At 41.9% G+C, this 19,684-nt stretch overlaps 3 protein-coding genes across 3 annotated transcripts in view; 2 read left to right on the top strand and 1 right to left on the bottom strand.

Annotated features, from left to right (window-relative positions):
- Positions 1 to 54: 54 nt before the first annotated feature.
- Positions 55 to 15,223, bottom strand: sult6b1 (sulfotransferase family, cytosolic, 6b, member 1). Its single transcript, XM_062400744.1, has 7 exons — positions 14,875 to 15,223; positions 12,043 to 12,155; positions 11,577 to 11,666; positions 11,304 to 11,430; positions 1,673 to 1,767; positions 1,180 to 1,336; positions 55 to 842 (listed from the first exon to the last, which is right to left on the bottom strand). Exons 1-7 carry the CDS (start codon positions 15,041 to 15,043, stop codon positions 715 to 717), a joined length of 879 nt encoding a protein of 292 aa, XP_062256728.1. The 5' UTR covers positions 15,044 to 15,223; the 3' UTR covers positions 55 to 714.
- Positions 2,934 to 9,517, top strand: LOC133966045 (calpain-2 catalytic subunit-like). The gene is made up of 21 exons (XM_062400742.1): positions 2,934 to 3,336; positions 3,749 to 3,818; positions 4,246 to 4,364; positions 4,466 to 4,599; positions 4,689 to 4,857; positions 4,953 to 5,036; positions 5,495 to 5,580; positions 6,226 to 6,300; positions 6,453 to 6,610; positions 6,687 to 6,856; positions 6,953 to 6,964; positions 7,156 to 7,367; positions 7,462 to 7,498; positions 7,591 to 7,656; positions 7,747 to 7,804; positions 8,056 to 8,120; positions 8,533 to 8,601; positions 8,703 to 8,781; positions 8,906 to 9,022; positions 9,129 to 9,187; positions 9,285 to 9,517. Exons 1-21 carry the CDS (start codon positions 3,100 to 3,102, stop codon positions 9,306 to 9,308), a joined length of 2,100 nt encoding a protein of 699 aa, XP_062256726.1. The 5' UTR covers positions 2,934 to 3,099; the 3' UTR covers positions 9,309 to 9,517.
- Positions 15,224 to 16,693: 1,470 nt separating the features above from the next.
- Positions 16,694 to 19,684, top strand: part of slc30a6 (solute carrier family 30 member 6) — a 36,898-nt gene continuing 33,907 nt past the window's right edge. Inside the window, exons 1-3 of the mRNA XM_062400743.1 lie at positions 16,694 to 16,895; positions 17,763 to 17,809; positions 18,960 to 19,046. Coding sequence (XP_062256727.1) covers positions 16,712 to 16,895; positions 17,763 to 17,809; positions 18,960 to 19,046 — 318 coding nt within the window. The 5' untranslated portion in view covers positions 16,694 to 16,711. The remainder of the gene's footprint in view (positions 16,896 to 17,762; positions 17,810 to 18,959; positions 19,047 to 19,684) is intronic.

Genomic DNA, 19,684 nt, shown 5'->3' with positions numbered 1-19,684 from the left:
ATACACCAGAAAACATGTTAACCTTACTGAAATCAAAGAATCAAAATCAATCGATCTGGAAAAAGACTTTAATTTCTCACCATCACCATCTCACAAGGCCACAGTTTAAAGTCATTACCATGCTTCAATCATGAGTTCATAAAGCTGCCTGAAGAAATGCTACTCAAGTTTTTAATCAGGTGTCAAACATCAGTGAATAAGAAGAACCAGGATGTAAACATTCATCTGCAGGTGTTAAAACCCCACGTCTGAGACTGATGCTGCTCATCAATGAACCTTATCAACGAAACACCATCCAACCCAGTTTAATGTTAAAGTAGCTGCCTGGAGTGTCACACTGGGACGTCAGGTGAAGTGCAGCTGGACAAGAGAAGAAACAGTTTGAAGAAATATGAAATCTTCTGTTTGATGAGAAGAAAAAATCCATCTGAGATCAACTTCAACGCTCATTCATCAACATGTTTTATCCTGTGTGGTTTCATCTGCACAGAGACAAAACAATAACTTTCTGTCTTCCTGCGCTCGACCGTGTTTAACTTGAGACGCTCTTTCTTCAATTTGGCCCTGAACTGAGACTGTGGCAGTGATAACGTCCGCTACTGACTGAGGTGAGAGCTGTTCTATGTAGATGTGGTGGTTGGTGTTTCAGTCCAAAAAGGTTTCGAGGGGAGGACTGTCAAACCCTCCCTCCTTCCTCTCCCGCTTCCTTGCTTCCTACTGACAGTATCGTTGGTAGTCAAGTTTCTCTCCCATCCTGGTTCCTGCCAGGTGTTTGTTGAAGGCCTCGTCCATCTCTCGGCTCTGATCAGGTGTAAAATGGTTCTTCCAGTCCCCAACTTCACCTGCTCAATGACAAAAACACATGGCACGGTTAAACTCTTGTTTTCCTTTAAGTTTAAATGATTAAAACAAAAGGGAAAATGATAATGTATTGTGTGTTTATCCTGTCAAACTGAGACAAGAGTGAAACATATTTGCATCGGTATGTTTGTCTGACTGCAGGATTTAGAAAAACCATAGAACCAGTTTAGAACCGTCCAGAAACATTTCTGGACGGTCATGACCCAAAGAAGAACCCAATAAAATGTGGAGCTCAGTGTCTCAATGAGGAAGTAGTGCCAGCTCTTGGGAGTTTAAATGGATTTGGGATGCTTCGTCTTGGTTAAAAGATTCACGCACCTTTTCTGAAGATGACGCTTCCCATGGTGCCGTGGGAGCTGGCCGCGCTCTCCTTCATGGCTTTGAAGGAGCTGTCCTCTGTGACCTGCTGGACCTGAGCCTCCGTCAGGGGGAAACCGTAGAAGCCGGAGATCTGACGGATGCCCTCACTCAGGTCCTGCAGGACCGGAAACACAAACACAGTCAGGGAGGCAAAGTTGAACCTGATCTTATCGAGTAGGTTTTCCATTTGATAAACTGTGTTATTTTAACCAAATATATCTAACTTTGACTTAATAAGATATTTCAGGTCATATTGAGAAATTATTTTACAAGTGACAAGCAACAACAATGATTAGGAAATGATTCTGTAAGTGGAACAAAATTGTTTAATCACATTGTCTGAATTTCAGATTCTTATGTAAAGTTTTTAAACCTAATTTATTTTTTATATTATAAACACAAGTGTGTGTGTGTGTGTGTGTGTGTGTGTGTATGTGTGTGTGTGTTTTACCTGCTTTAATCCCTCGTAGGTGACAATCATGACATTGGGGTCATTCATTCTCTTCTCCCAGGCTAAAGCGTGATCAAAGTACGATCCCCAAGGCACTACACACAAACACAAACACAAACACACTTGAATTGAAGCTGTAAAGTGAACCTTTTAAATCTGTGGCAAGTGACGATGTCTCCCAAACACAACCAGAGACAATCCAGCATACTTTTTATTTTATTAACCAGCTCCAAAACATAAAGTCTAAACTGATATAAATTGTCCAACTTATAACCTTTTCAGGTTTCTCCTCTTCCAGTCTCTCCTCTTGTGTCTCATTAAACTGGAAATACTCTTCACTGAGTATCACAAAATACAACTTCTAAAATCTCCTGTTGATCTGTATCAGAGCTGAGGCCTGCACCCGTATGTGTGTTTTTCCTCTCAACCAGAAATGTTCAAGTCTCTGGAAAGAGATGAGTCAGGGAAGATCGAGCTGGATATGCAGCAGGTGAGAAAAAAAAGAGTGTCTGTGTTTTGAGGCACTCCCACCTAAGACACTATAGTTGTTACATAACTTCTTGTTTTTGTTCTTTGCAGTGGCTGTGCCTGTCTATCAACTAGCTGTGGAAACAACACAAACAGGGATTCCTTTGTGATATTACCCAGTTAACCCAATGAGAAAAGCATTTAAAGTACACAGTATCACATATTTAAAAGCTATATTACACATTTCAATTGTATTGCATGTAGCCTACATATAACTGGAGAAATCCTATATGAGACAATTATTAAAATGTGTGTTTTGCTCCTGAAAATCCTTAGTCAAATGATAGAAAATAAGAAAGTAAGAAACCTCTTGACTGTTCCTATTTATTTTAATCTTGCACAGATAACACAGATTAAATGGTTACAATATTATCTGCACCTCAGTTTTTCATTGTTTTCCTTTTAAGAAATTATTCCTGCAATAACAAGAGCTGTGGTGTTTTATATGATACACTCACATTTTTATGGAATGATATTTTATGAATAAGTTTAACTTCATTTAATTAAATTACTTTCAAGTCGTTTCAACTCAACATGATTGCAAACTCGTACAAAATGTGCCCCTTTACATTGAACGTATTAGATAAATTACCTGAACATTTCATATGTAATTGTACTAGATCATTTTAGGCAAAACATTCCCCTGAGTGTACATAAATTATACAGGAATATATTAGAGATTCGATCCCTATGCTACAGACAGAGTGATATCTGGGCCAATCCCGAGCCAACAATCCAATCCAGACACACAGAGGGAAAACTGGGTGAGCCAGAAACTCAGGCTGATCAGGGCGTGGAGACAAGTTGAACTGCAGATGCAACAAAGATACCCCGACTAAACACAGACACACACACCAGGAGACTCACAAGCCAACAGGACGGGTCACACGCCGCTGAATATGTCGGGCATCGCGAGCAAACTTGCGCACAACCGCGAGCGATCGCACGGGATCGGGAGCCACTCGCACGCGGTGAAGTACCTGAACCAGGACTACGAGGCCCTGAGGGACAGCTGCCTGGAGAGAGGGCGCCTGTTCGAGGATGAAAGCTTCGAGGCGCTGCCCTCATCCCTGGGCTTCAAAGAGCTGGGGCCAAGCTCCTACAAAGTGCGGGGCGTCACCTGGAAGAGACCCACGGTGGGTATCTTTATTATCACTCTTGTGTTGACTCTTATTACTGGTGGGGGGACTATGTGCACCTTTTCCTCATCTTTTCCTAAACCCTTGTTTTTACAGTCATTCGGTGCTGCTATTGTTTAGTGATGAAAGCCAGTTCCTGTTTATCAACAGCCAAGTGCTTTGGTCTAAAAGCTTCAGATTGTTTATAATATTAATATGGATGTGATCATACACTGTGCAGAATAGAGAGAGGGTGTAATTAAATATATTTGCACCATTTGCCTGAAGTGCTTCAACGACCAAAACAAGTTTGTATTTCGGAATAAAGAAATGCATGATTAGAATGAATCATGATGTAAAATGTTAAAATAAGATAGATAGATAGATAGATAAAATAACTTTAATTTCCTAAAATTAACTTGTCTTTCAGGAGTTGACGTCCAATCCAAAATTCATAGTTGAAAATGCCACCAGGACGGACATTTGCCAGGGAGCGCTTGGTGAGAAATGCTTTTTGATATTTGCGGTTCTATTTATTTTACATATATTTCCATCCTCAACAGCTCCAAAGTATTTCAATGACTTTGCATGCACATCAGTTGTCAGATATGATGAGGTCATATTGATTTCTTCATCTCTCTGTCATTGTGCTGATCCTGGAACCTTTTGCATGTACTTTTTCTAACTTACATTGAAATCCCTTGTCAACGTCCGGACTCTCAGTAAATTCCTGTGCATTGACATCAACATAGTCACTGTGCACAAACTGCCTCTTGCAACAACTCTCTCATTCTTCAGCGTTTGCTGCTGCTGAGCAATGTGGAGAATGTGAGCGAGCAGTAATTGTGCACAGCTGAGGTGTATGGTGGGTTTTCTTCCCACAGAAGATTCCCCTTTGTTTTTACGACTTTGTCAACTTGTGTTCAGGTGACTGCTGGCTCCTCGCAGCCATCGCTTCCTTGACCCTCAACAAACAGGTTCTGACTCGGGTTGTACCCCACGACCAGAGCTTTGACAAGAACTACGCAGGCATCTTTCACTTCGAGGTTCAGTACATGGACACATGCCACAGCTGCATTCTTTTGAAGTGCTGCAGGCAGGTTTGATTTTTACGCGCTGTGTTCTCCTCTCTCCTCTTGTGGTTCAGTTCTGGCAGTTTGGGGAGTGGGTGGATGTGGTGGTCGATGACCGTTTGCCCACCAAAGATGGGGAGCTGCTGTTTGTTCACTCAGAGGAGGGATCAGAGTTTTGGAGTGCACTGCTGGAGAAGGCCTATGCAAAGTATGGATTAATAGAACGTCTAGATCAATCTGTTTCAGTGGCCTGCTCCTCTGGTGTAGTCCCTCATGAAACCCTTTCCCCCCCTTCAGGATGAATGGATGCTACGAGGCTCTCTCTGGAGGCAGCACCATTGAGGGTTTTGAGGACTTCACTGGAGGCATTTCTGAGAGACATGACCTGCAGAAGGCCGATCCCCATCTCTTCAAAATCATCAAGAAGGCCCTGGACAGAGGATCCCTTCTGGGATGCTCCATTGATGTTTGTTTGAGTTTCTTTGAGTTTCATGGAGTATTGTTGGTGTTCTCTCAGGATCTGGTAGCTTTGACCTCACTACTTTTTCCTCTCTGTCCCAGATCACCAGCTCCAGTGATTCAGAAGCTGTCACCAGTCGCAAGCTGGTGAAGGGTCATGCCTATTCATTGACAGGAGCAGAGCAGGTGAGTGAATGTGTAAAAACAGATCAAACGCCAAAGACCATCCAGGTACAAGTGAAGCTGCGGTGGCTACGTACACGTGACAAAGAATGAGGAGTTAGAAGATAACAACGTCAATGACAAGAAAATCCAAAGGGTATCAGGGGTCACTAAAGGGCTTATGAGACACAAGCTGTGTCTCAATTCAGAGGCTGCATCCTTCAGAGGCTTCATTTGAGATTGGATCACAGGAATACTCTGTAGACCACCGTCTCAGTTCGGTTCAGTTCAGCCCTTGTGTTCTATGAAGCCAAGAAGGTCATGTCCTCCGAAGGATGTAGCCCCTGAATTGAGACACAACTACATTCACCAGATCTCAATCAGGGGATTTGACAATCTATTAAAGTTTAATATTTGTATTTATATTTGATTATACTGTTTCTTTTCTGATTGAGATTAACTGAAACCTTATTCTGTGTCAGGTGGAATGCAACGGTGACATGGTGCAGTTGATCAGGATTAGAAACCCATGGGGTCAGGTGGAGTGGAATGGAGACTGGAGTGACAGGTGAGTGTTGTGTACTTGTAGGGGTTTTTAGGGGCAGGAAATATCACGACAGGCACATGCATGGTTCCTAGGTAATGACTATTGTGATCCCCTGACTTCTTCTAGTGCCAGATCAGCAGAATGAATAAAAAATCCGATATCCAATCCACTAACATGGAGGAGGCAGGATTTGTAACCTATACTTATGCCTGCCACCAGGGGGCATTCAAGGGGCTTTGGCTGAAGATAAATTTATATGAAAAAACATTTATCATGTCAAGAATGTGTTTCAGCTCGATTTGAGACTGAGCTGTGGAACTGTGATGAGATTATTAATACAAAGGTAATTCAATTCTGGGTGTATTTAATGAATGGGCCTATTGCAGTGAATTGGCACTATGCCCCTGGCCTTGTTAAATCACACCTGTAAGAGGACCCAGCCTTAGTGAGTCATCCTTCTGTTTATGAGGGTGTTAAGTGTGTACACTTCTGTTATGCGCCTAACCCCGAGAAATGTTTGCACGGCCAGTTGCTGGTAAATCCTGTTGTTTCACAGACTTATATGTGTGTTTGAAAGGTGGGTGGAGGAGTTGTGTGATGTTCACTTCACGGGGCGGCTTATTTGTGCAAAACACTATTTGACTTACTCACACCCTCAAATTCTAGTTCTCGCACCTGGAGATACGTGAGTGATGACGATCGGAAGAGGCTGACCAACCGTGCTGAGGACGGGGAGTTCTGGTAAATCTCACTGAACGCACATCAACAGTCTCCGAACAGCAAACATACATATTGTCCGGACAAAATTTTTAATTTCTAATGATACAAAAACAGGAAAAAGTGCAGGATGTGATTGCTTTCTTCCCATTGTCCTTGTACTGCTTTTTCTACAGGATGTCATTTCGTGACTTCCTGCGCCAATATTCTCGCCTTGAGATCTGCAACCTCACTCCTGACGCCCTCACGGACGAATTCTCCAAATGGGCAGAGTCCGAGTTTGAGGACACATGGAGGAGGGGCGTGTCAGCTGGCGGCTGCAGAAACTTCATAGGTACAATCAGTTTCATAATTTTTGCATAATTGCCACTCCAGATTTGAACCCATCCCGAATGCATGTGTCTTCCTAGATTCCTTCTGGATGAATCCTCAGTTTGTGATAAAGCTGAACGAGGTGGACGATGACCCTGATGATGGCGAGGAGGGCTGCACCTTCATCGTGGGCTTGATGCAGAAGAACAAGCGTCGCAGGAGAACAATGGGGGAGGACATGGAGACAATTGGTTTTGCCATCTACGAGGTGAGGAGCTGCCTTAAAGCCGACAATGTCAGGGACCATATTTGTCAGTAGCCACTTCGCTCATGTTCTTACTTTTGATTGTTTTTATCTTTCTAGCTGCCTGAGGAGGTACGTAAGCAATGAGGACGACACTGAATGAACTTGTTGCATGGAGCCGACATTTTCCCCTGACCAATGAGCATTCAAAGCAACTCTCTCAATAGTGTTCAATTCAAAATATAAAAACAAGGAGGTCCAATCTATATATGTGTGTGTATGCAGTGCCCTCATGTGACCAAACTGCACGTGTCCTTTTCCAGTACTCTGGCAAAAGGCAGGTTCACCTGAAGAGGGACTTCTTCAAGTACAGCGCCTCAGCAGCGCGCTCCGAGACCTTCATCAACCTGCGAGAAGTGTGCGGCCGCTTCTGTCTTCCCCCGGGAGAATACCTCATCATCCCCTCCACCTTCGAGCCCAACAAAAATGGAGACTTCTACGTGCGGGTGTTCTCTGAGAAAGAGGCTGATTTCCAGTACGTTCATTTCATTAAGAAAAAAAAGAGAAGCGTATCTCAGTTATAATCACAGCTTTCAAAATGATCATATGATGTGACGTTTGGCTTTCAGGGAGATTGACGATCCTGTGGAATGCCATGTCGAGGAGGTAAATCATATCCCCTGATGTATACTGTGGAAGACTAATATTCATATTCATATTTTACAGAGGAGAAATAATTTTTATTTTGCCATCAATAGATTCATATTGATGAAGATGACATCGGTGACCGTTTCAGGAATCTGTTCGATCAGCTTGCCGGACACGTAAGCTGTGGATCAATATTTTAAAGTGTCATCGTAAAGGTTTCCAGTCAGTGTTCCTGTGATTTACGGTCTTTGTCATGTGATTCTTAGGATGTAGAGATTTCTGTGTTCGAGCTGCAGAAAATCCTCAACAGAGTGGTGAGCAAGAGTAAGAGACTTTCTTTCTTTCTTATCTTTCAGCTATTTCCGTCAGGAGATAATTCAATGTTATATAAATTAGTCTAATTGGCGCTTTGGCGATGTCATCGAGGTTGAAAGGGGTTGTAGATGAACAGAGTAGGAACCCACAGGGGTCTAGCTGGGCCTCGACTGGGGATCTGGATATGAAGACGATGGACACTCGAGGAGGTTCACGGCAAATCACTGAAATGATTGTGTTTCATTCATTCTAACCCTCAGGAGACGACATCAAAACCAGTGGATTCAGTCTGACAACCTGCCGCAACATGGTCAACCTGCTGGATGTATCCTGCCTTCGGGTTCTGAGTTACTGCGTGTCGGCAGAAATACACTAAATCTTTAACGTTTTATACATTTTTTTTTAGTGTCTGCCTTTTGGGAAATGCACAAATGTTCTGACATTCAGAATAGAAGGTAGATTTCACTAATGCAACTGAAAACACTCAAAATGAGGGGAAGTGAAGTGTGGGTTGATACGGTACTAGATTCAAATTCCTTCCTTTGTATATTTTGATTATATTTTAAACTTCCATGTAACTTTATGTTAATCATTAGGAGTTCAATTTATAATAAGAGATAAGCTGCTTGAAGTTTAGGTGATTGTGTTTAATGTCTTAGAGGACCAGGGCCTGCCACACATGACTCTGTGGGGGGGTTTGGGTTTTGTCACAATTATCCTTAACATTATCCTCAAAGAAAGATGGAAGCAACAAGCTGGGATTGGTGGAGTTTAAGATCCTGTGGTCAAAGATTGAAAAGTTCCTGGTGTGTTCCTTATCTGTTTGTGTGAACATTAACACACAATGTGTAACACGCATACACGAGTGGACTGGTGCTGTATAATATTAACGCTGGCTGTCTATTAGGCTATTTACAAAGGGAAAGACGTAGACCGCAGTGGCTGTATGAGCTCCTCTGAGATGCGGATGGCCGTTGAGGAGGCTGGTGAGAAGTCTGGGACACAGATGACATTTTTTTTCAAAATGATTTCTGAACACTGTCCATACATGCACGACATATTCTGGTGTGTGAGTTTCTTCACTCTTGTGTTTCTCTCCAATCTGGGCAGGCTTCACTCTGAACAACCCTCTGCATCAGATCATTGTGGCTCGTTACAGTGAACCAGACCTCTCCATCGACTTTGACAACTTTGTGTGCTGCCTGGTTCGCTTGGAGTCGCTCTTCAGTGAGTTTTTTTGTCCTCGTCCTCGTCCCCCCCCCCCCCCCCCCCACACACACACAGCCAAACGTCATGTCAATTAAGTTCTGACGTTGAATTTCTTTGACACCAGAGACCTTCAATGCCCTGGACAAGGACGGGACAGGTCGCATAGAGCTGGGTTTTAATCAGGTAAGAACCGTTTGTGATCATGAAACAAGAACATAAAACGATGGATTAAGAACTGCAGAGTGAAGTGTGTCTGTGTTTGTGTGTGTGTCGTCCACAGTGGCTGAATCTTACGATGCTGTAGAGGATTTCTGACAGTTTACAGGGGAAGGATCCAGTTTTGTGTTGGAGTATCATCATACCTGTGTAGCTGCAGTTTTTCTGGTGAATGTCTTTTGCGATGAATGGATATTAAATTTGAGTCAAAACTATTCCAGATTGTCTGATTTTCCATTAACACAATAATACCAATGTGAAATAATAATGGGTTTAACTATTCATCAATAAAAGAATATATATTTACACAGCTTGTGTGTGCTGTTCTGTCAAAAAGTAACATCAATCACTCGGTTGGACATATTGCGCAAACACAATAATTGATTTTCTTGCAGATTGATACTAATCTCAAACCAGTATGGTAAATATGAACAGCTGGCAGCCGATTTAACTTTGCTTAGCTTAGATTGTTCACCAAGCAACACTCTATATCTCATTTGTCAAATGTCAACTTTGCAAACATATCTGACCACACCCAACGAATGTCATACATGCACATGAAACTTGAACCAAGGTGAGAACAACAATGGTTTTTCTCCAGGCAAAGGTTTGAGGAGAGTCACTTTTTGCAGACCAACCTACATCTGCGAGGAGCACATCTGGATGAAGTCGGGACTTTCAACTAAAGAAGGTCTGAAGAACAATCTTATTTTAACTTATGAGTCACAACACTTGTTCAAAGCCTTACATAAAAAACGAATGACTCAATATGGAGCAGGTATTCTTCATACACCCCCTGACACTAAAAGAGTGACTCATCATTCATTGTGCGCACATTGCTCTGCTATATGTTGCACTTTATGCAAGAGGAATGCTTGAAGTTATTTCATAGAAACATATGTTAACAATGTGAATGTTTGGTGTATGAGCCTGTGGAGAATTATTGCATAATTGTCTTGTGCATCTAAAAATTATGACTCACACATATCTGCTTATAGCAACTTATTATTATTATATTATGATGATGATGATTATAACTATTATTATTGTTGTTGCTGTTATTATTATTACTACAGCTGCCAAGGAGGTCTGTTCATTTGCAGGATCATTTTTTTTATACTCTTTTATTTCTCAAGTTATTATGTATAGGACTTGAGGGGAAAATAACTGAAATATTTATATCAAGATGAGTCTGCGCAGTTTGGTTTGGATGTAGCTGAGAATTGTAATGTGATCTTAGAACAAGGGTGGCCTATAAGTCAGTTATTCTCAACGGGTGGGTCGCAACCCAAAAGTGGGAGTGCCGTCTATTCACACACAGTATTTGTGTTTTGTTGGTTGTCCTAGATTCAGTGTGAGTATTCTCAGCTTTGTGCATGAAAGCATCGTTGAGTTTGTTTAAAAAGGCTAAAGTTACTGAATTGTTATGTTTGTGGTTTTCCCTTGTGTCCTAAAGATGCACTTTTGGTTTGTAACTAAAATGCAGCTGATTGAGTGTAAAAGGGTATATTTCCCTATCTAGCATCGCCCCCTGCTGGTCGTTTTGGTTTATCATTAAACAAAAAAAAGAAATGGGTTGACATAGGGCGGCAGCCTTCTCCTGCCCTGTGTGCTTTAGGATTGTGTTTCTTTTGTAACTCTGAAAACGTTGTGCTGGCAGGTCTAACCACAGTTATGATAACAAACAATCCTCGAGCTGCAAAACAAGAGTTTTCAGTGGATAACTCAATTGTACTTTTGCTGAAGGGACCGTCCACAGTTTGATATTTATGATAATGTCTCTGTTATTTTCTTCACAAATAACTGGTTTCGACGCTCGCAGTGCAAGTGTCAGCTAGAGTGAGTTACGACGTGCTAACATTCAGACACCCTGCTTGTGGAACCGGATGTGGGACGGGCCTCTGACTCTGGAAACCACTGATCATCACAGGAAGCCCTGAGCTGATTGGTCCTCTGGTACAGTTGGAGCTGCTCTCTGAGCCACCTCCATGCCCACAAACTCATGTTGTTTTCAGGTCATCAAGTTGAACTTTCTAAAGAATTCCACTGAACGTTTTAGTTTCCCTGTGTGTGGTTTTCTCACCTTCTCCGCTCATGAATTGGGAGAAGAACGATTCCCAGGACTTTACGGACGGGAGGACCGGGTTGTTGTTGGAGAAGTGATAGAAAGAAACCAGAGTGTCTTTAGGATTCCTGAAGACCACCAGCATCTGATCAAAGCACAAGAGAGCACATTGTGTATATAAAAGTACAATTTTCAATTTACTCAACTAAAACTATAGTGAGAATAGAGAGAGAATCATAAAAACAGAGAAGGAAAAGGGAGTTTGCTCTCTGCAGACAATTGGGTTTCTACCTTTGTTTTCTTGGTGTTGAAGGTGGTGGGGATGTTGTCGGGGTGCATATGAGTTCCCAACAACCTTGGAGAAGGAGACTGCTCCATGAGCTGAGAGGAAAGTTTTCGACAAAACTGCAGAGATTAATTTGATGCACATGAAATAACAGGTCAGAGACCAACAGGAGTTCTGAAAACACAGGATCCTCAGAAACAGCTGATCTACACCTTTTCTCCCATCAACTATTTTCCAAGAATTCCTCATCGACCTGTTGTTTAATCCGAGCAGCTACATTTCCCCTGAGTAAACAATTTAAACTTTACTAGATGTGATATTTAAACCTGCAAATAAACATTATCCAGATGTTTCAGCCTCTGTTCCCTTCACCTTCTCTAAATGATCCAAGAGAAATCATATACAAGTCCTAAAACCCCCCAACACACACACACACACAGACACACACACACACACACACACAGTAAATACCTTTATGACGTCCGCTCCAAGAAACTCGATCAGCGGCGGCGCCTTGGATTCAGTTTTTATCCCTGTGGACTGTGCGATGATCTTTCTCAACACCCCCACCATCCAGTTGAACCCTGCAGATCAGAACATGTTACTGTTGTTAAACTGAACCAGGAGCTCCCTTCACCATTAACTTTTTACATAAACACTAGTTCCCAGTTTAATTCATTATTCATTGAATCACAGATCTCCTGATCAATATTCTGCCTCTGTTTAATCTCACTGTTTTTAATTCCTTCTTGTTTAAGCAACTTGGCTGCTTTCCTGTCGTTTTAACGTGTTGTATAAATTAATCTGACTTGACTTTGAAACTTTGAAGTTGCTTTGTGGAAACTGAGCGAAATCCCAGAATTCAATGTCGTTTCTGCTCAGACTCTCACAAAACTCCGTTAAAGTTTGTGAATCTTTCCTGGTCTAAGATCTGGAAAATGTGAAAACAGTCATTAAACTTCAGAGAAACCTCTCAATTCCTGGACGGTTGAGAATCACAGTCATCGGAATTGTGTGGTGCAGCAAAGACGTTAATTAAAGTAAGAACAGAGTTGTAAACGGCAGAAGAAGAAGATGAACGTGACAAGGTGAAGATCGGGTTGATCCTCTTCTCTGTCGTATAAAACTCAGATTTCAGGAAACCATTATCTGAGGCAGTCTTCTGCGAAAGTCATTCAACTGGCTGCAACATCGAAAGGCCGCTCAATGGAGACCTCCCATTGGCCAGAACACAGGCATCGTCTAAATAAATAGGCCGTGTTATCATAATGTGGGCCCCGTTCAAAGCGGGCCCCTACATATGCTCGTACATGTGGGATGGTTTGTGTGAGACCTGACATTCCTCCAGAGGTAATTAACTCGTTTGTCTATCGTGTCGTCGCTCCACCAGTGAGCTCGCGTGCAAAAGCCTTTTTCAAGAAGTAACTTATCTGGAAGAGAAGTCATGTCACATTCCTGGAACACACGGCGACAACAGCAGGAATCTGCCACGCAACTTCCTCCAGTGCAATCACACAAAGAGAGATGAGTGATTACAGGGGCTGTCAAACGTTCATTAATCCTCACCGCATTCATTCAGGGATCAATGTAGAGAGAGTTCCCACAATTACAAGTCCTGTCAGGAATGTGGTTATTTCGGCTTCATTGGTTGAAAGGTTGAAGTGCTCACGTTTCTCTCTTCTAATGCACGATTAGAGAAACAGACATTTTGGAAAATACAATCATTTAATGACATTTCAGAAAATATGAAGCTGCAGCCTGGAGACGGTTTCTGCACATTTATATTAAACATATGATATGTCCTTTTCTGAAACAGAATCTAAACAGCTGATTCGATCCAGTAGAAGAACAGAATAAAGCAGCTTGTTGTTAAACTCAGTGTTTCTCCAACACGTCTCGGAGTCGAGTCGGAGTCAAGCTGCTGTAAACGTTTGCTCACCTTGTTTCTCTGAAGGCTTCACAACCAGACGTCTGAATTAAATGCACTGATACCTTGATTAAAATGACTCTGCTACAGATGTAACACAGGTCTGGATTAAATATGTCTTGTTTGTTGTGTGGCAGAAATATGTTGTTAATCATTCCGTCAACTCTTTCACCTGCAACATGTTATCTTCATGTTATAAAAGTACGACGAGGTTCACTCAAACTTTTTTACATCGTCAGCATCTGAACGTGTCGGTCACACTGAGAAAATAGTAAAATCTCAATTATCTATTCTTTGCATGATTTCTTCCAGACAAAAATAGTTTTAAGAGGGAGGGAATTAGAGGGAATTAACCTAAACACTGATGGTTGGTACAATTCACTGCCTCCAGTATTCCCCCTCATTCAGTGCACTTGTTTGTGGGAAACTCTGATTGTGCTACAGCTCCTCAAACCATATGGAAATTAGGAGCAAACATATAACACAAATTTGTATGGAGCCTCTGAAGTTGCAAAAAACGATTTAAAAAAAATCTTGCACGCACAAAATATTATCCTGTGGGAACAAACTTTATATTTTAACATGTTTGTTTAAATAACTCAAATGCAAACAGCAGCCGGATTAGTACTATCGATGGAGAAAACTCAACTCATCGGGTTTTATCTTCACCTGGGAATGTCACACAATGAGATTCTTGTTGCTCTTGCACAGAAACACATGTTAGGAATCAGTTGCTGAGCATACTGAAGGAAAACAGGCTCAGCCAAAGGAAGGACTATTTATTAATCATTATACTTTAATAATTAACGACCTCTTAAAAAATGTAATCACATTTAGGGTTGTCTTCATGACGCAGATATTAACTCTGCATGCACAAGATTAATAATCAACTTGTCCCCACAAGATAATAACTTACATAACGTCGGTTGTACAATTTAAAAAAGAAGATTTAAATTAAAATCCTCCCTGTGAGAACTTAGAACACGTTTATCTCTCACGTCTGTCGCCTCATTTAACCGTGGAGCTCAAACATAAAGGAAAAATCTACAAGAACAAATATTGGACAGATTTGAGTCGGCAGACGCTCAGAATTAAAACGAGGATCAGGAGCAAACCTCACTCAGGAAATTACAATTTTAACGGAGCGCTTTTTGATTTTCCTACATCAAATCTTAATCTCCAACAGATGCTCTGGCCCAGGCCCCTTCATCCCTGGAGTCCTAGATTCCTTGGGCCTCTTTGCCTGCATCTGGTGAGAATCTCAAATGAAACCATCCATAGGTCAGAGGTCACAGCATCAGATTCTTATCCGGGTTTTGAATGGGATGTTTCGTCTCTACATAAATAAATGTGGTAATTTCTTCGCTGTCACTCACCACATTTGGGATAGGCCACCAGCATGAGGTCGTCCTCTCGGGCCTCGAGGTTGTCCAGAGCCTTCAGGTGGTCCTCGGGGCACATGATGGTCGGGTACAGGATGCCTTTGTATCTGTAGAGCTTCTCCTCGTCACTGACCTGCTCGGCCAAATTAATCTTGGACTGCATCTTGTTGAGTTGGGCCAACCTGATTCTGAACAGTCCGAGATGGAAACTCTGCTTCTTCTCACTGAGGGTCAAGAGTAGATTCAACGCTGATCTAACACACACACACACACACACACACACACGTCTTAAAAGTCTGAACAATGAGAAGCTGCTTTCTTAGAGTCCAACTGCTGTGAGCGAGGGAGGAGCACTGACAAAGAGAGAGAGGGTGTGTGTACGTGACTTTGTGTGTGCAGTAAAAGGAGGAGGAGGCACCAAGCACCTCCTACTGCTCCACATACACACACACACACACACACACACACACACACACACACACACACACACACACACACACACACTCACACGCACACGAAAACACACACACAGAGGTGTGACTGACGAGAGATGCCTGTTGGGCGAGCATATGGGAGGTACATGCTGATAATCATTGCACAATCCAGTCTCTAGTGTTTACATACGTATTTAATTTAATGTCGAATTTAAAAACAAACTTCAACTTTGACCCCTTTAAATGTATATTAGTATATATAAAGACGGACAGTGACTGTATATAAAGACGGACAACCGGCAGCTTGTCTGATTCTGACCTTATGGAAGCTCCCGTAGAAGAGCTTTGTGATTTCCGTCCCTTCGAACGTCACCGTCTGAAACTCTCCTTTGTAACTTTCTCCATCTGCAGGACGACAGAAAAACACACGTGAGAACTAGATTAATAAGACTGAACTGGATACGAAGGAAAACTATTATAATACACTTTTAGCATTCCTTACTCTGAGTTCACATCTCACATCTGGGCAGTGACAGCTCTGGATGGAGCCAGATGTTGTGCAGATTTTCTATAAACATTTCCTCTACGGACACGTTGGATCATTAACTGTACTATTTTAAATGCTGGTTCTGCTGAAGGGTCATTTATCAGAGGGTCTCAGTCGTGACAGGAAACAGATCCAGGGGCCGTTAGAGGCTGAGAGCCAGATGGAGAAGATTAATTTACTATCGGACCACAGTCTTCTGACCTCACTCTCTCTCATTCTTTTTGTTGAAGCCTGTTTATGACTTTCATTAATTTCACTTAGAAATATGACAAGAGAAAATAATGTGATGATGTGTGGGTCTGATTCTAACTCACTCCTTTCTCAGCTATAATAACAACTCTTTTCTCCATTCAACCCCTCTCTCCTTCATTTCCTCTCTCTCTCTCTCTTTCTCTCTCTTTCTCTCTCTCTCGCTCTCTCTCTCTCTCTTTTCTGTCTCTGTCTCTCTATACATAACAGTGTTTATCCAAACTATGAAAAATAATTAGGCTGTGAGTTAACTCAATATGAAGTTATTGTCATTATTACTTATGTCATTATTATGATTATTAATAATACCATGGAAATTATAACAATAATACTACTACTAATAATGACTAATAATAATAATGATAATAATAATAGTAATTTCTATTATTGTCATTTTAATATTATTACTACTCCAAATTATTATATATAGTTACAATAATTATTATTATTTTCAGTTCTATCTTTTTGGGGGGTTTTCTCTGGACGTCTGTAAACAGATCTATATACCATGTGAACCGTATGGAAAAGATTTTGTAGATCTGTGCTGGCGCATGCGCCGTGCGGACAAAGCGCAGAGGCTCACGGGAACAGGAAGTCCAAGATGGCGATGGACGGAGCCATGTCCACGTCCTCGGGTCTGTCTTACCACAACGCTGGAGACTTTTACCCCCGAAAGTTCGGCCCGAAGCCGGACGTGGTGCCGTCCGGGGTGACGGAGCGGAAGGTGGGTCCGCTGGACAAACCGGACATGGTGTCGGTGGACGTCATCAACATCAAGGATCCAGGTCTGTTATGCTAACCGGCTAGCGGCTAACAACACGTATTCTTACAGGGGAGCTAAGCTAACTCCTCTCTCTCTCTCTGTGTGTGTGTGTGTGTGTGTGTGTGTGTGTGTGTGTGTGTGTGTGTGTGTGTGTGTGTGTGTGTGTGTGTGTGTGTGTGTGTGTGTGTGTGTGTGTGTGTGTGTGTGTGTGTGTGTGTGTGTGTGTGTGTGTGATTTTATCTAATAAAAAAATGATATTCTTATTGGGAAACTGTTCAGAATTATTCTCATCCTCTGGTTCAGGAGTGTGTCAAAGAAAAGTTATGAAACAAATGTTTCCCTCAGTCCAAACACTCCAGCCAATAGAATACCAGGTGTAGAGATGATGAATGAAATTTCCTGCCCTCATTGTGATTCCTTTAGTTGTTGGTTCTGTTCCGGAAAAAAAAGAGGACAACGACACAGGGCGGCATCTAGTTTGTTTTTATATATCTATAAAATGATGGAGGTTCTCTAACTTTTGACCCGATCTGCTGGGCTCCTGCTCCATGGAGGTTTTGGTGATTTTCCTTCAAACGGTTGACAGGAAACAGTTGTAATAATAAAGCCGTGGAGGCCAAGAGAGCACGGACCCGGTTAAAGAAACCGCCTGTACGGGACTCTCAAAGACATAAAGCAAGCGCACCCACTTGTTGATGCTACACCTGCCGTTCTGTTGCTTTGGAACTTTTGAGAGACTTGTTGCAAATAGCAGAAGAAAAGCTAAAGCGCATGGAAATCTAAGAGCAGCAGCACAAGCAGAGCAACTCTTAAGCTCAGGCAGGAACTATTTGAGCACTGCTCTGAATCTGAAAGACCACGTCCTGTTTCATTATGTTTTCCTCCACAGATGATTCCATGCACAGGAAGAAACACGAGCACGACACCTACGTCCTGGTGAGTCTCACCCCTGCAGCCTTCTCTTTTTTTTTTCTTCAGGTGGTTGTTGATATTTGAAACATTATCTCAAGATACAGGATCTCATCACTGCTTTAGCTGTGCGCACACGTTTTATTTCAGAAAACCATTGAGCCCAGACAGCCTGAGACCCACAGCTCTTTAGGGAGTTTTCTTTTTCTCAAGGATTAATCTTTTTTATCTTTTTGTTGCCGTACAAGTCTTTGTCGAGTCAAAATACGGCACAGAGACACTGTAATGGAAATTCACTTAATAACTTATTAGTTTATGCTTTACACAATGCACCCCCCCCCCCCTTGTTTGTTTTGGGGTCAGGAGGTAACCCACACAGAGACACTTAAATATGAGCACAGACACTTCACTTTTCATCACACTTGCAACCTCCATTGCCTCTTTGCCTCCTTGCCTGTGTGATCCTTTGTGCAAAAAGCTTTTACAAATGCAGTTACAAAGACACAAACCTCGTTTGTTGCATCACAGATGAATTAATGGCATCTCTCCGCCAGCTCGTCATCACCTTTCAGTTGTGTGTCTCACTAATGACACATCGAGCGGTTTTCTTTCAGCATGAAGGGAAATCAGCTGCACGAGGCACTCCAGTGTGCTACTCACACATAATCAAAGAGTCAACAGTTTATGATTTTATTATTTTAGGAATCCATTAGTTGTTTAACTCAGTTTTCAAATCAAGCATTTGATGGTTTCATGTTCTCAAATGTGACAATTGGCTTTCATCACAGTAAAGTATAAAGATTAATGGATAATGAAAATAGTCATCATTAATTGAAAGCTCTACTGATGAACCACACCCCTGCCTGACAGCAAATCAATGTCAGATCAGACTTGTTACTTATTTAGAGGTGAATTAAGTTGTTGTTCACACACTGAACCCAGAAATCATCTTTCGAATGGAGTTTAGAAAGTTATTTTCCTCTATAGTTGAAGTCAGTGTTATTCACTAACTCACCACTAGATGGTGGTGAAGCTCAAGTGTTTCCATTTCTGCTTCACTCTGACTGACGAGATTAATCTGATTCCACTTTGATTAATTTGAATGTTTCTGTCAACTGTCATTTCATTCATGGTTTAATGGTCCCGATTGTTATTTTCTATATGTCTTCATTCACAGGGCACCATCCATCCATTCAGGAAGACACACAGATCAGTTTTTGGGAAACTCACGCAAGAATTCCGACTGGTTGCCTCAGATAGACGGGTAAGTGTGTGTGTATGAGATGAAATGCATCTGTAAAACTTAAATTTCACACTTGGTTTTGCATTAGAATCCGATCTACTATTTGTATTTTTGATATCTTCTGGCTTTGAGTAGTAAATGGACCAATCATCTGAACCTCTTACTGGTTTTCACTCAACCGTTGGTGTTTGTAAAATCCTCACTTTATAATCCCATTATGCTCTAATCTGGTTAGTTTCTATGTCTCATACACGGAGTCAAACCCAAACACCTCCTGTAATCCTGTTTCCAGAGTAGGTCACTGTGTTCCAGTGAGAGCAGCAGGGATGAAGTCCACCAGCTCACAGATTGAGCTGTCATCATGAGCAGCTTCCCAGATTTCATCTCCGTCTCCTTTCTCAATTTCTATCAGTAGACGTGTAGATCCTTCCCTTGTCAGTTTGATCCATTTTCCACTGTTGAAATGTTAATGTTGAAAAGCAATCTTCTATAATAGGAGGATCAGAATAGGAAACTTTATCTTTTGCTTACCCACTACTCTCAATTAAAGGAGGTAACTGTTGGGTTGTTTTGTAACTCACAGACAACATAAGTTGTGTCAGTTACAACGTTTTCACTGTGACAAAGCAAACAAGACCAGGCTGTAAATACAATGGGCC

The sequence above is a fragment of the Platichthys flesus genome, chromosome 12 (assembly GCF_949316205.1).
Source record: "Platichthys flesus chromosome 12, fPlaFle2.1, whole genome shotgun sequence".
NCBI classification, from domain to species: domain Eukaryota; kingdom Metazoa; phylum Chordata; class Actinopteri; order Pleuronectiformes; family Pleuronectidae; genus Platichthys; species Platichthys flesus.
This window is presented reverse-complemented; position numbering and strand designations above follow the sequence as displayed.